At 37.8% G+C, this 13,005-nt stretch overlaps 1 protein-coding gene across 10 annotated transcripts in view; it reads right to left on the bottom strand.

Moving 5' to 3' along the window:
• RBFOX2 (RNA binding protein, fox-1 homolog 2) overlaps positions 1-13,005 on the bottom strand; it is a 221,432-nt gene that overhangs the window by 6,334 nt on the left and 202,093 nt on the right. For 4 of the 10 annotated variants that reach the window (XM_021712199.1, XM_021712198.1, XM_008057775.2 and 1 more), the window contains 3 exons: positions 11,517-11,556; positions 1,834-1,922; positions 1,294-1,366 (listed from right to left, as the gene is read on the bottom strand). In XM_021712199.1, coding sequence (XP_021567874.1) covers positions 1,294-1,366; positions 1,834-1,922; positions 11,517-11,556 — 202 coding nt within the window. Of the gene's footprint in view, positions 1-1,293; positions 1,367-1,833; positions 1,923-5,980; positions 6,058-6,227; positions 6,260-11,516; positions 11,557-13,005 lie in introns of all 10 variants that reach the window. The other 6 variants (XM_021712197.1, XM_008057767.2, XM_008057763.2 and 3 more) reach the window with 3 other exon arrangements.

Below are 13,005 nucleotides of genomic sequence, written 5' to 3'. Positions count from 1 at the left end.
CCGGAATTACAGGCATGCGCTACCACGCCCGGCTGATTTTTTTTGATTTATTGTAGAGATGATGTCTCGCTGCCTAGGCGGGTCTCAAACCCGCGGGCTCAGGCAATCCACTCACCTCAGCCTTCCAAAGGCGTGGGATTACAGGCTGAGCCACTGAGCCCGGCTGGCTTATCTCTTTCAATTAGAACTTCCCTAGGGATGTGATCTTTCTTGGGTTATTCTTATAGCACAGGATTTATATCATTTTAGCCCTAAATAAAACCTGAGGAACTCTACCACTGTCTTTATAGTGTATGTCCTTACCTCGATCTAAACACACATTCCCTCGGAATCCTATTTCTTCCTTCCACAAATCTTCATCAGTGAAAATTTAGTGTGAGAAAGAACTGACTTTCTCATATTCCTTCAGGTCTTACATTTTGCACACTGCATTCTATCTCTCTCTTCGATACTCTGTGCAGGTTCAGAGGAGTTTCTCAGGTGCATCTTGGCTTGGAGAGAATGCCTGGCATGAGGAGGTATCAATGTAGCCTGTCTTTGTTGTAGCAAGTGAGTCCCAATCACTGCAACTGGAGGCATCCAAACCAACACAATATTGCAGGGAGGACGCTGGTTAGGGGAGGTTATTCTAGATGAGCTCTGTAAATTTTTTCTGTACTTTCATGAAAAAATATTTTGCCATAACTGTTATCGATAACATAGTTCCAGCTCCTTGTAAGGCTGAGGCGGAAGGATCGCCGGAGACCAGCAGGTCGAGGCTGCGGTGGCCGGAAGCGGCCACTGCACTCCAGTCTGGGCGACAGAGTGAGACTCCAACTCAAAAAACAAAAAAACACCATATTCTCATAAAGTGTTCATTTGGCAATTTCTAGTACTATCTACCAGAAGGTGTAGGAAGCGCAGAGACATCTTTGGCATTTACATCTGAAACACATCCATTAAGTTTTTTGAAAAGCTTACTGTGAAAACTGGAGAGGCTTATGCTCAAGTCTTTGCCAATACCTATCAATAAAACGATGCCATAGGTATGTACCCAACATTTGAACCAATAAAAAACTGCTCATGATAGACTGTCACTATTTCACTCCTTTCTGCAGCCCTTAACTAGGCCATGTGAATTATAGTATAAGACACAGATAAAGAGGGTAACATGAAATTTCCAGATAGACTTGTGTGGCTTTAATAGACTTGTGTGGATAAAGGGCTAATTTACTACCTTCCTGGATCTTTTGTAGTCTGTGGATAAAAGTCAGAAGGGGTAAAATGGTTTAAGAAAAAAGGATAAATACTCACCACAGCGCCAACTCCATAGCTAGCGGCAGGGGCAAGGGCATGGTAGGGGTCAGCTGTGTACACCCTGCCATAACTGGAAAGAAGAAACATAATCAGAGAGATAAAGGACAGACTACGGTCTAAAAAAAGTGAGAGAGTTTACTGTGATAAAGGCTTGTGAGTTACTTGATATTGGATTATTATTAGGAAACTGATAGAATGAAACATTTATATTTCTATTCCTAAATGTAGTAACTGTGAAAAAAATCTGAAGTATTTCTATACAATGGAAAAGAAGGGAGCCAGAGACAAGGACAAGAGAGACTGTTGTCAAAGCCAAAGAAGAGACAAGAACAAAAGAGAGGGAGTAGAGGATGGAGCCAGTGCTTGTGGTTTAGGTATGAAAGAGGCCATCCAGTGAAGGTCTGCAAAAAGCCAAGGCTGGCAGGACGCATTATGTGCTAAGTGCTGTTGTGGAAATGGCAAAGGGAGGAAACGGAGTGATGTTCGGGATGGGACAGTGTTCATGTCCCTAACGCTCACCTCTCACTCGGTACGTACCCGTCGCTGTAAGCGGCTGCAGCGGCTGCAGCAGCGGTGGCTGCGGTTGCAGTAGCAGGCTGTGCATATCTGTAGGCTGCATATCCACCCTACAGGAGACAAGAGAACTGACTTTACAGATACCTCTCCCCCCGGGTGGACAGAAGAACACGCACCCACCCACACGCAGACATACACACTTGTAGACACAGGACAGACACAAACACAGACACACGTGGGAAGAAAATGTTTCAAACTGCATCAGTCTGCATGTTATTATTCCTCTAATAGAAAACTAAGTTCCACTCAATGCAGGGATTTGCTTTCCAATTTGTGACAGTAGTAAAAGTAAACTGTATTCCATATCTGTTAAATGTAGGAAATGAAGATATGATTTTGGATCTGTCTTACTTTACAGTCTTTGGTAGAATTTTCAACAGGGAAAATATTCACAGAAAGTTGGGAGAATGCTGACTGCCAAGAAGTATAAGTTATAGAGTTAAAACATATTACACGTATATGTGTTAGCTTCAGATTCTCTGATGCGTGCTCAGACTGATTCATGACTACGAGGCTACAGCACCTAACAGAAAGGTCAGATATAGAGCTCTGTTCCATCTGGCATAGCACGTGTGCCAAGAAGCTAAGATAATCAGGCAATTTAGAAGGAAAAAACAATGTGAATCGGGGTCGGCAAACTTTGGCCTGTGAGCCAATGCAGCTTGCCACCTGTTTTTGAAAGTACTTGTGACAGATACGTAATGGCCTACAAAGCCAAAAATATTTACCACTTGGCCTTTTGCAGAAAGTCTGCCAATTTGGATCTACATTTCAGACTCAAATCAGATCACAAATTTCTCAGGATTCTTTGGCTGGATTGAAATAGATCAGGAGCCCCACTCCCAGCATTTAACTGCATTTACCTTCCTTCTCTAAAAGGTTTTGAGATTCTTACAAACTAATCTCATAGCAGGCTCTGGAGCTTTTCTTCCAATGGTTCAAATATCCTTTCAGTCCTAAAGAGTTTCAAACCATCACATCCTTCTCACCTCAGTTTAGATGAACCAAATATGCAAAAGGTTTTCACCATCAGGGTGAACAATATACTATTTCATTAAATACTTCAGAGTCAATCACAACAATGAATGCCACACGAGATAGGCTATTTTAAAAATGGCAAGCCTGATGTTTTATTTTTTTTCTTTCTTTTTCAGAGACAGGGTCTTGCTCTGTCACCCAGGCTGGAGTGCAGAGGTACAGTTATGGCTCACCACAGCCTTAACCTCCAGGGCTCAGATGATCCTACTGCCTCAGCCTCAGCCTCCTGAGAAGCTAGGACTACAAGGGTGTGCAACCACAACCAGCTAAGTTTTTAATTTTTTGTAGAGATGAGGTCTCACCACATTGCTCAGACTGGTCTTGAACTCTTAGCCTCAAGCAACCCTCCTGCCTTGGCCTTCCAAAGTGTTGACATTACAGGTATAAGCTACTTTTATTTTTTTTTCTTTATCCTTCTAGAATTCATCTATTTTACCTAAACCTAATTTGCATGTAAATTTCTATTACTGCCCTTCCCTTTCACTACCAAAACTATATTCAACTGGACAGCACTTCAGTAGTGAACAACAGCACAAACACTTTATTTATGTAGATTAAGAGTGCCCACTTCTCATGGACATCTGAAGCTTTCTGCCCTGTGCTTTCTACTTTATATTCCTTCAAATGTTCGATTTTTGCTAAATCTACAAAAGACATTTCAAATTTACTTATGTATTTCTTAGAATTGAGAATAAGTATTTTCTAATGTTCTTCTTAGCCATCATACATAGCAGATCCTAGCTTGCTTCTTTTATTTCTGTTAACCTTATTTTGGAAATACCTATAATTTCTTATGAGTTTCTAAAGTCTTTTGTTTCTTTCTTATATAATTTATACTTTTTTTAACGGAATAAACTGCACTGCAAAGGAAGATTTACTCTTGCTCTTTAAGTTTATGCTGTTTGAGGTCATCAGAAGTAGCTTCAAATGTACATTTAAAAAAATTCCTGGTAGGGGGAAAAAAATCCCTGATTGGCTGTCAACAGTTACGTATTAGTCCGTCTTTGATTTTCAAGTAAGTACCTTAAAAAAGTAAATATTTCCTCCTCAGTTTCAAATTCTTCTACCAATATATAAGTAAGAAGATTCTAATTAATATTACCCCATACTGGCAATGAAATGGTAAAGGAGGGGGAAATGGCAGGAAGCATCCTTGGGGGCTGTTTGGGATCAGCATAGATCCTTGGAATTCCAGCCATGTCTATGGGATAGGCAGGTCAGACTGATCTGCACAAAGCTGTACATCCCAGCCACAACAGATAATTAACTAACTAAAGTATTTCTTTACCTTACTTCTTTTTTTAAGCTACTAAAGTGAAAATAAAGCAGTAAAAACTTTTTTTAAACAAAAGTTAACTAGAGTTGGAATTTTAAGCTTTAAGTTAGCCCTAAAGGGACAAGTGTTCATTATAACTAGAGATGGTTACATTAATTTAGAACTAAAGTTTGCGAGTATAAATTCTATAGCAGGGCTATCTTTTTTTTTAAACTTAATTTTTTTTAATTTTAAAGATGTGGGGCACAATTCAGGGTTAGGTATACAAATGTTCATTATACAGATATCCTGGTTGATGAGGTGTGCAACAGGGTTATCTTTAAGTAAAACTTCTTTGCAAATGAGGATAATTCAATACTATGCTCTCTAGTATTCTTCCAAATGTCAAAATAATATTTAAAAATTTAAATAGTGAAGGTAATAAAAGCACTTAAGCCCAATTCATGTTTACCTAAGTAAAACTTTAAAAAACTGAAGTCCTATGACAAATGGAAGACGTATAAATTCTTATTCAGGGATTCTGAGGCTCAAAAGCACTCATCTGAGGGGAGGTTTCAGGTTCTCAGAAGGCCTGAGTGGAGATACTGGGGTTGCAGTTTGAGTATTCTATCCAATCATAGCTTTGAGTTATATTTTAATTCAGGAAACAAGAAGTTTTAAGTTAGGTTACTGATAGAACTGTCTTCCCCTTACCCTCCTAGGCTAGCACGATGTCATCAGAACATTAGTGGCTTAGGAATAATGCTACTGCTAATTCAAACAATTTAAAATGGCTCAGACTGTGGGAAATCTTTCCTCCAATCCAGAAAGAGGATGGAGAGAATCTATTTGCAGTAGTTTCCTTCTTTTATAAGTAAACCCTGACTTTGAAGTTTGAATTTGATGAAGATAGGGACACTAATTTTTATTGACAACAAAAGGCTCAAGCAGAATATCAGCATTAAGAAAAAAACACATCAGTAGTTTTTAAAAAGTAGATAATATTTCAACATGACTATTCTCCAAATTATTTTATGATAATGGCTTTACCGAGAGGGATATGCTTAGGATGGATGAGTGATATTCTACCAATTTGGTAATCCACCAATGACTACCTTCAAAGTAGAAAAATTAAATCGCATATCATGGATTTACTCCTCTTAGATACTTATTTCAAAAATATTTCAACTGCTGCTTTAGTTATTCCACAAAATGTAAGACAAAGAAAGTTCAGAAGTATTTATTTATTTCTATGTCAGATTTCCGAGTGCATAAAAATTCTAGGCTGAGAAACTGTTGTCTCAGCTTTTACTCTTACTAGTAAATCTGAAGGTTTTTTATAAAACATGAGAACAAAGTGCAGTTTGAAACACCAAGGTTTTCAATTCTGTTTCTTAACTTTTTCAAAAAGAACAAGGATGGGAAGAGGGCAGGAGAGACAGGGTTCAGGCGTGGGGAGGGATATGGCGCCACATTTATTAATCACATTAAAAACTAAGCATGCCAACATCTGGAGCTAAAACAACCAGCAAAATCACCACGTTCAGACTTATATTGGCTAACTCTATCTATCCCAGCATTCTCTTGGGACAGCGGTTTGCCCTAGGCTCTACCACAAGCTCGGTGAAGTACACAGCCTCAATTACTAGAGCGTGCAGCCACAACGACCTGGTATTACGGAAACAGTCAGTCACCACTTGAGTTAACATTCCATACCCTAACGACTGGCCCCTCCCCATCCCAAAGAAATAGTAAATCTTGCCCACCCTAGCCCTGGCCCACACCACAATGTTAATAATTATAACAAGCAGTAACCCATCTGTTATATCAGAGAAGGGAACAGAGACTCCACTGAGAGATTTAGAGTGAGATGTTAACATTTCTTCAGCTGACTGCACAAACAAACAAACAAAAAAAAAAAAGAGGAGAAATAATTCATTTGGAGATATGAAGTCATGAAATAGCTGATGTGTACTGCTTTTAACCATGCACTGATGCAAAACTGAAGCAACCATTAATAATAAAAATTAAAAAGGACATATGTATTTACACACAATCAGACCTGTTTGATCTGAAGCAGTTTGCAGATTCTATCTGTGTGTGATTTGAAATAAAACAAAAAATGGGGATTAGCATGGCCACAGCACACCCTAATGTAGGAGGGCACACACGGACTGCTTTTGGAACTCCGAGAGCTGGATAAATTTTGCACAGCTAAGCTTGATTCAAATATACACATGCCCCTTTAAAAAGAATTACTTTCTTCTTCCTTTGCAATTCATTCAGAATGACTCCTACTGTCCCCAATTGGGGCAGCCCGATGCTCCATCACTAGGCTATTCAACCTGCCTGATCCTGCAACATAATTCAGTCCTTACAGCACTCACGTGTATGCATACCCCTCTGTGAACAACCAGATACTGATCCACAGCGTTCTTCTAAAAGATTTCCTATGTTTAGAAATTTTATTTTTTCACATAAATATGTTTTCAATTTCCAGTTTTTTCAAAAGAAAATGCCTTCGAAAAGTTACTTTTAAGACACTTTTCTACAACGTCTTCTGCAGTTGTTAAAGGCTCAGTTTTTCATGGTTCAATGCCATCTCCTAGGGATTTTTCTACTCTGCTTTGAATCAATTTTATAATTTTATTAACTTTATAATGATGCCACGTTGACCACAACTTTTCCGCACAATTCTATAGCTGTGTTTTAAACTAGAGCAAAATGGAAGGGTTCTAAATATTACCCTTCCCACATCTGACCTTTACCTCCATATCTGTTAGTTGAATCTCACACCGGCAGACTTTTGTCTTGTCTTGATTTAAACCCAGCCTTTAATTTTGTTACATTTTGTTTTAGGTTTACATTAAAACAGGACTTTGGTGAGCATGTGATGTCAAGACACCTTCTTTCTACCTAGAAGACAATGACATTATGTGACACTGAGGAGGAGAGTGTGTATTTCGAGACCAGCAGACAAAAAATGAAAGCTTGTTACCTAACATGTAGTGTATAGATCAAAGAGCAAGTGGGGAGGAGTGAGGGGAGGAATGGCAGGTACAATGCTTAAAATCACTACAGCAGAACAGAGATCTATTCCAGCTCGCATAGGTTTAATGCTGGGCTTCTGGGAATCACTTTGTTTGTCCTATGTGATTTTAAGTCCCCTCTTTTCTCTCACTACCTCCATATCCCTACTACTGATAGTCACTGCTCTGGGAGTTCCTGCACAGAATTCTTATGTGGGAATACAGCATCTTTGATTAAATGTGAATGATACAGAAACTTATAATAATGGTAATACTGTTACTATTTTTTATTAGGAGGCCTAAATACTTTGAGAAATTGTTATGAAAAATTTAAAAGTATTTAAATTTTATCTTATTATTTAAAATTGGGATTAAGGGAAGAAACTGCTATGATTAACTTGAAATCTTCCACTTAGGCCGGGCTTGGTGGCTCAGCCTGTAATCCCACGCTTTGGGAGACTGAGGTGAGTGGATTGCCTGGGCCCACGGGTTCGAGACCCGCCCGGGCAACTTGACGAGACCTCATCTCTACAATAAATAAAAAATTAGCCGGGCGTGGTAGCACGCGCCTGTAGTTCCAGCTACTTGGAAGGCTGAGGCGGAAGGATCACTGGAGCCCAGCAGGTCGAGGCTGCAGTGGCCGGATGGCCACTGCACTCCAGTCTGAGTGACAGAGTGAGACTCCAATTAAAAAAAAAAAAAGAAAAGAAATCTTCCACTTATAACTTCTATGATAGATGGCAGATGATCTTCAGTGAATCAAACTTCAAATACTTCACTACTCCACATCTCCCTAATTAAGTCAACACCAAAATCCTGCTGTGTAGCCACATAAATAAACTCATTGGATTGTGAAAAGTCATTCACTGTTTTCTTTCTCCTGGTATGAAGCTATCAGCAAACCTTCTAACAAGTTTGCTATTATCCAAGTGAAAGGAGAAGAGGGTAAGGGAAATGCATGTCTAAATTTTTAAGGCCTAATATGTCTAGGCAACCTCAAGCTTCTGTAGGAGCACAATCCAATTAGTAGACTATCACTACAGCACTCAATGTGGGATTCAGGAATCTATTTGGACAGAGTTTTACTTCCTCTCTTTTTTCATTTCTTTCACAGTAGTAAGAAAATATCCTCAACTGCTAAGATCTCCAATATAAAAAACCAGTTTAAACACCACGAGTAAATGTGATTGACAAATTAAAAGAGGTGGCAGTGATGGGACAGTGCATATAACACACCTGGTGTGGATATGTGGCAAGGGGACAGAAGCACTTTATTTTGGAGAAAGTGCTGTTATATAAGGAACGTGACTGTGTGCACTGCTGAGGTAGCAGGGCTTAGATCACACGCTCACAAGTCTTGATTGTCCAAAAAAGCCTCTGTTCCCATCTCTAACGTGGAGCCGGAATGGTTAGTATAATTCAATTTTTTCACTGCAATCCACAATCTGATTGATTGGCAGGTCACACTGGCACTCCTACCTGAGGTATTTTAGCGCTAATGATTGGTTCCTGTAAGACTATTCTATAACAGAACACAGGAAGAGCAGTTCAAAAAACACAGCTGTGGAAGGAAAACAATCATACAAAAAGCCCGCTAAGGGGCCCACCAGCCTTTTCTTTCCTTTGGATGCAAGCATGCTTTTCACAGGATGAGAATTAGAAGTAGTTTGTTATCCCATTTAAAAAGCAAATTAGGGGGAACTATACCTTTTCTACTGGTTGAAAAGAATGGGTTGGGATGGACACATAATCTATCTGCCACACTCCCAAATCCTGTCATGGTGGGTCTCTTTACAAACTAGGGACACAACTGCTAGATCAGTTCTCCAGAGAGGATGTGCTATAAAAGAAACAGAAAGAAAGAAAATGGCTAGCAGGGATCACTGTCTAGGAATGGGACAGGGAAGGAGATTATAAAAACTCTCCACAGTGAATAAGCCTACACTAGTAGAACTTCAGCAAAACCAGCAACGTAAAATCTTTTCCCTTGTGTCTTCTCTTCAAGCTCTGACTTGGTGCACGATTTACATGAGATAAGCCCTCTCTTCCTTCTATTCTCACACGCATTGCAGAGGAAATAAGAACTAAATGTGTATTGACAGATTTCCACAGACGGGAATGCACAGAGAGAAGTAGGACAAAATCAAGGCAAAACAATAGTTCTTTGTTGTTTTTGTGTTTTCAGTAAGTATCCTTTGTTCTCCCTTACAAGTGGAATACAGAATACAGTTTTAAAGGTTATAGTTATATTATGCCTAACTCGACCATTACCTCATAATGTATTCTTGCTTTTCATTTTGTAGGCTTGGATATTATTTCAGAATTAGTGACCAACTTTTTTCTCTAAGTAATTCTGCTTTAAGATAGTAACTAAGTAATAATAATATTACTGTTAATTACTTTCATTAACAAGGGGCCACTTATCAAAAAATATTTTGGCAAGATTACTGAATTACTTCTGCTTAGCTTAATAAAGTAATCCAGTTATTAGATTAAAAAAAAACACCTTAAGAGTATTTTCTTGATAGGTATAGAAAAAAATCAAATCTTTCAATAAAATCTTACATTGTAAAGTAAGGAATGGGAGAACTGTAAACAAATATTTGGTTGACTTAACAAGGTGGAAAAGGCAAGTTGTAATAAGTCAGAAGTAGGCCGTATGCTTAAAAATTCCCAAATAAGGACGCTATTAGAGGAAGCTATTAGAGGAAAAACAGCTTGATTTAAGAAAATAATTCAAACGGAAAAGCTTGCTCATTATAATAGACCAGGTTTCAAGAAAATGATTTAAATAACATAAAAATGAGCTTCATGAGACGATGAACACTAATGTATATGGGAAAATATAAATGCTAACATCATATGTAAATATGTGTATTTAGAAACATGCAATTTGGTGTAAAAGTAGGATATATTTCCCCAGTCCTCAAGTTCCACTGTGAACCTGGGAGGGGGGCAAAAATATCTTTCATTATTTCTTGAAAAAATTTTTGAGGAAAGTGGTGGGTTTTAATTAAAGTAAAAAGAGAGATAATGAAATATGGGATTTGTTGGGCTTTATGCTTGGCTATGTAAATAATGTATATAATTTAAAATCATAATCTCTCTAAGGAATGTATCTATAAGTTATAGGGTTGAACTAAATCATGGCTAAGTTTCCTTTAAGAGGTTGTTAAATTAAGGCATACCTTAAAGACTAAGTTGTCTAAGTAGTATAGGTGAATTACCAGTAAAAACTTCTGAGTAAATTAAAATTTTAGAGTGCTTGAGAATCTCTGATAGACTGAGAACACAGTTCACTAAAAAGGTCACCTTACGAATTTTGGGAGATAAGGATAGATGTAGAAAGAATTTCTAGATAATTTTAACCTATCCCACAGAATCATTCATGCTGACAAGTTTTTCTAATAAAATTCTTTCTTAACGACTTTAGTGATTAGACCAAGCTTGCATTCAGAAAAAGACCATCTGGAAAGGTCATAGTAAGACTTCAAAACTCGGAAACTTCTACTGCCAGTTAGATCACATTGTCCATATTTTAAAAAATATGTGACAAATCAATCGTGAGACTTCAGCTGTAGCTAGACAAGTCAAACAATGAAGTACATGTTAATATGACTAGCAGAATCAATAATTATTGTATGATAGTCAGATGACTGTAAGAAGAGTCTAGGTTGCTAACTATGTCACTCATTACCTCCTGCAGGCTCTTAGAAAGTAAATATTTGGCATCTTCTCATTACCATACGCTCTTCACTGGCATCAACTCCTTATTTCACTATTACAAGATAAGGTTCTTTTAAAGTACGTAATATAGGAAAACACACAGTTCAGAAAGCTTATTGCCACCTACATAAACCAAAGCTCTAATGATCTAAAGAGGGATGTGAAATGAGAAGAAAAGCAGAAAAGGGAAAGAGCTGGCTTAAGACTAAGCTAGTCCTGCTATTTATGTATGCAGATGACACGACAGTAAAAAAAGACTTTAAACCTGCTGATCATCTCACAAATAAATGAGTGGTTCACAGAACATCTGTGGGCATAGGGAAGGGAAAAGAATATGTCCAGTAGACTGACCCTAGCAATGATCTGAAAACCCAAAGGCTTAAGTTTTGCACCCAGGGGCAAGCGCAGTGGCAGAGAAGCATGCTTGCATTCTTAAATATATAAATATATATATATATATATCCACAAGGAAAAATAAAAATAAAAATTAAATAAATTATATTAAAAAGAAAAACCAAACCAAACCAAAGTAACAGAAAAAAAAAGGCTGGCTTGTCAGGGGATGGGGTCGAGAAGGCCCCAGTGTGTGTACTTACATAGAGGTCAGCACCGTAAAATCCGTCCTGGTAAACCACACTGCAGAAAATCCACACAAAAACAAAAACAAAAAAACAAAAGAACAGAAACACATTCCGGTTATTGAGGACGGCAGCATGCACATGCGCTCTACATAGGCAGGTGATGTATGAATATGTCACCCAGGCTTGGGGCCTTAGCAAGTTGGTGAGAAAAATGTGAAAGTGCACACGCGTGGTATGCAGCTCCAGGACATGCTAGGACAGAGAAGGTGTGCAAAACTGGAAGACACAATCTGGATATCTGGTAATTAAAGTAAGATTAACACAATAAAAAGCACTCCTAGAAGAGCCTATTACAGCTATTCAAAATCTGCTGGACTTGAAACACAAACTTCTTGTATACGGAGTATTTTAGAAAATAAACTTGCCCTAGGAGGAAGCTTTTCTTTGAAGATCTTAAAAGGGGGGCTGGGGGTGGAAATGAGTTTAACGTGAAAAAAAATGAACCCAAAGAATTCCATTAGGGCAGGATCTGTATGCAAAGTGTGGTTTAAAATTATGTTTAGTATTTTATTTTCAGTTTTGTAGTAATATGTACATTTTTTTCTGATATCCATACATCACCTGCTTTTTACCCTGCACATTAGACATGCGATAAGATTTGGCTGATCACACAAGCATGCAAAGTATTATTATTTAGCATTTTAAGAACCAATGCAACACCTCAGAAAAACAAGTCAATCAATTCTGACCAAAGTAAACAGAGAAATGTAATTAAAAAAAAAAAAAAAAACACAACCAAAAAATACCCACAATGCATTGCTTTCACAAGCAGAGATAATGAGCTAAAGGTTAAGGTGATTGGTCCAAGGTCCAAGAATTGAAAGGTGCAGTGGGGATCCCAGATAGTAACAATATAATCCAGAGTGGGAAGGAGTAACTGGAAGATTTTAAGGGTTCTTTTATGACCATAAAGAATTCTGAAAAATACAATTGATAACTGAAGTTCTGGGCATGACTAAGGATCATCCTGTCTCATTTAAAAGAGTAAATCTGAGAAGGTAGCTGGGTAAGAATAGAAGAGTTTATTTTCCTATTTGGATAATGAATTTGTATCAGACAATGCATGACTTAAAAAAAATCCTGAGCAACACTATACAGTTATTCTTAAAATGTAGATTTTCAACTGTTTGAGGTACTTTTGTGCATATGGACTTTCCCCAAAACATTATTTTGGGACCAAAAGACATGAACTAGCAGTGAAGATTTAAAAAATTTTCTTCTTCATATTTGTTAAGTCAAGATTTGGCTGTTTTAATTTAGATGGTCTATTATTTATTTAACTAAACAAACTGGAAATTTTCACCACCACTTCTCTGTTGCAACAAACAAGCTGGTTAAGTATGGTCATCAAATCATATTTTTAACTTGAATATGAAATAACTTGCTTCTTATAGGTAGCTGAAAAGTTACCGAATTTTATTTCGAATGACATTTTGTTGTATTT

This window comes from Carlito syrichta, unplaced genomic scaffold, assembly GCF_000164805.1.
Source record: "Carlito syrichta isolate Samal-C Ts95f unplaced genomic scaffold, Tarsius_syrichta-2.0.1 Scaffold303123, whole genome shotgun sequence".
NCBI classification, from domain to species: domain Eukaryota; kingdom Metazoa; phylum Chordata; class Mammalia; order Primates; family Tarsiidae; genus Carlito; species Carlito syrichta.
This window is presented reverse-complemented; position numbering and strand designations above follow the sequence as displayed.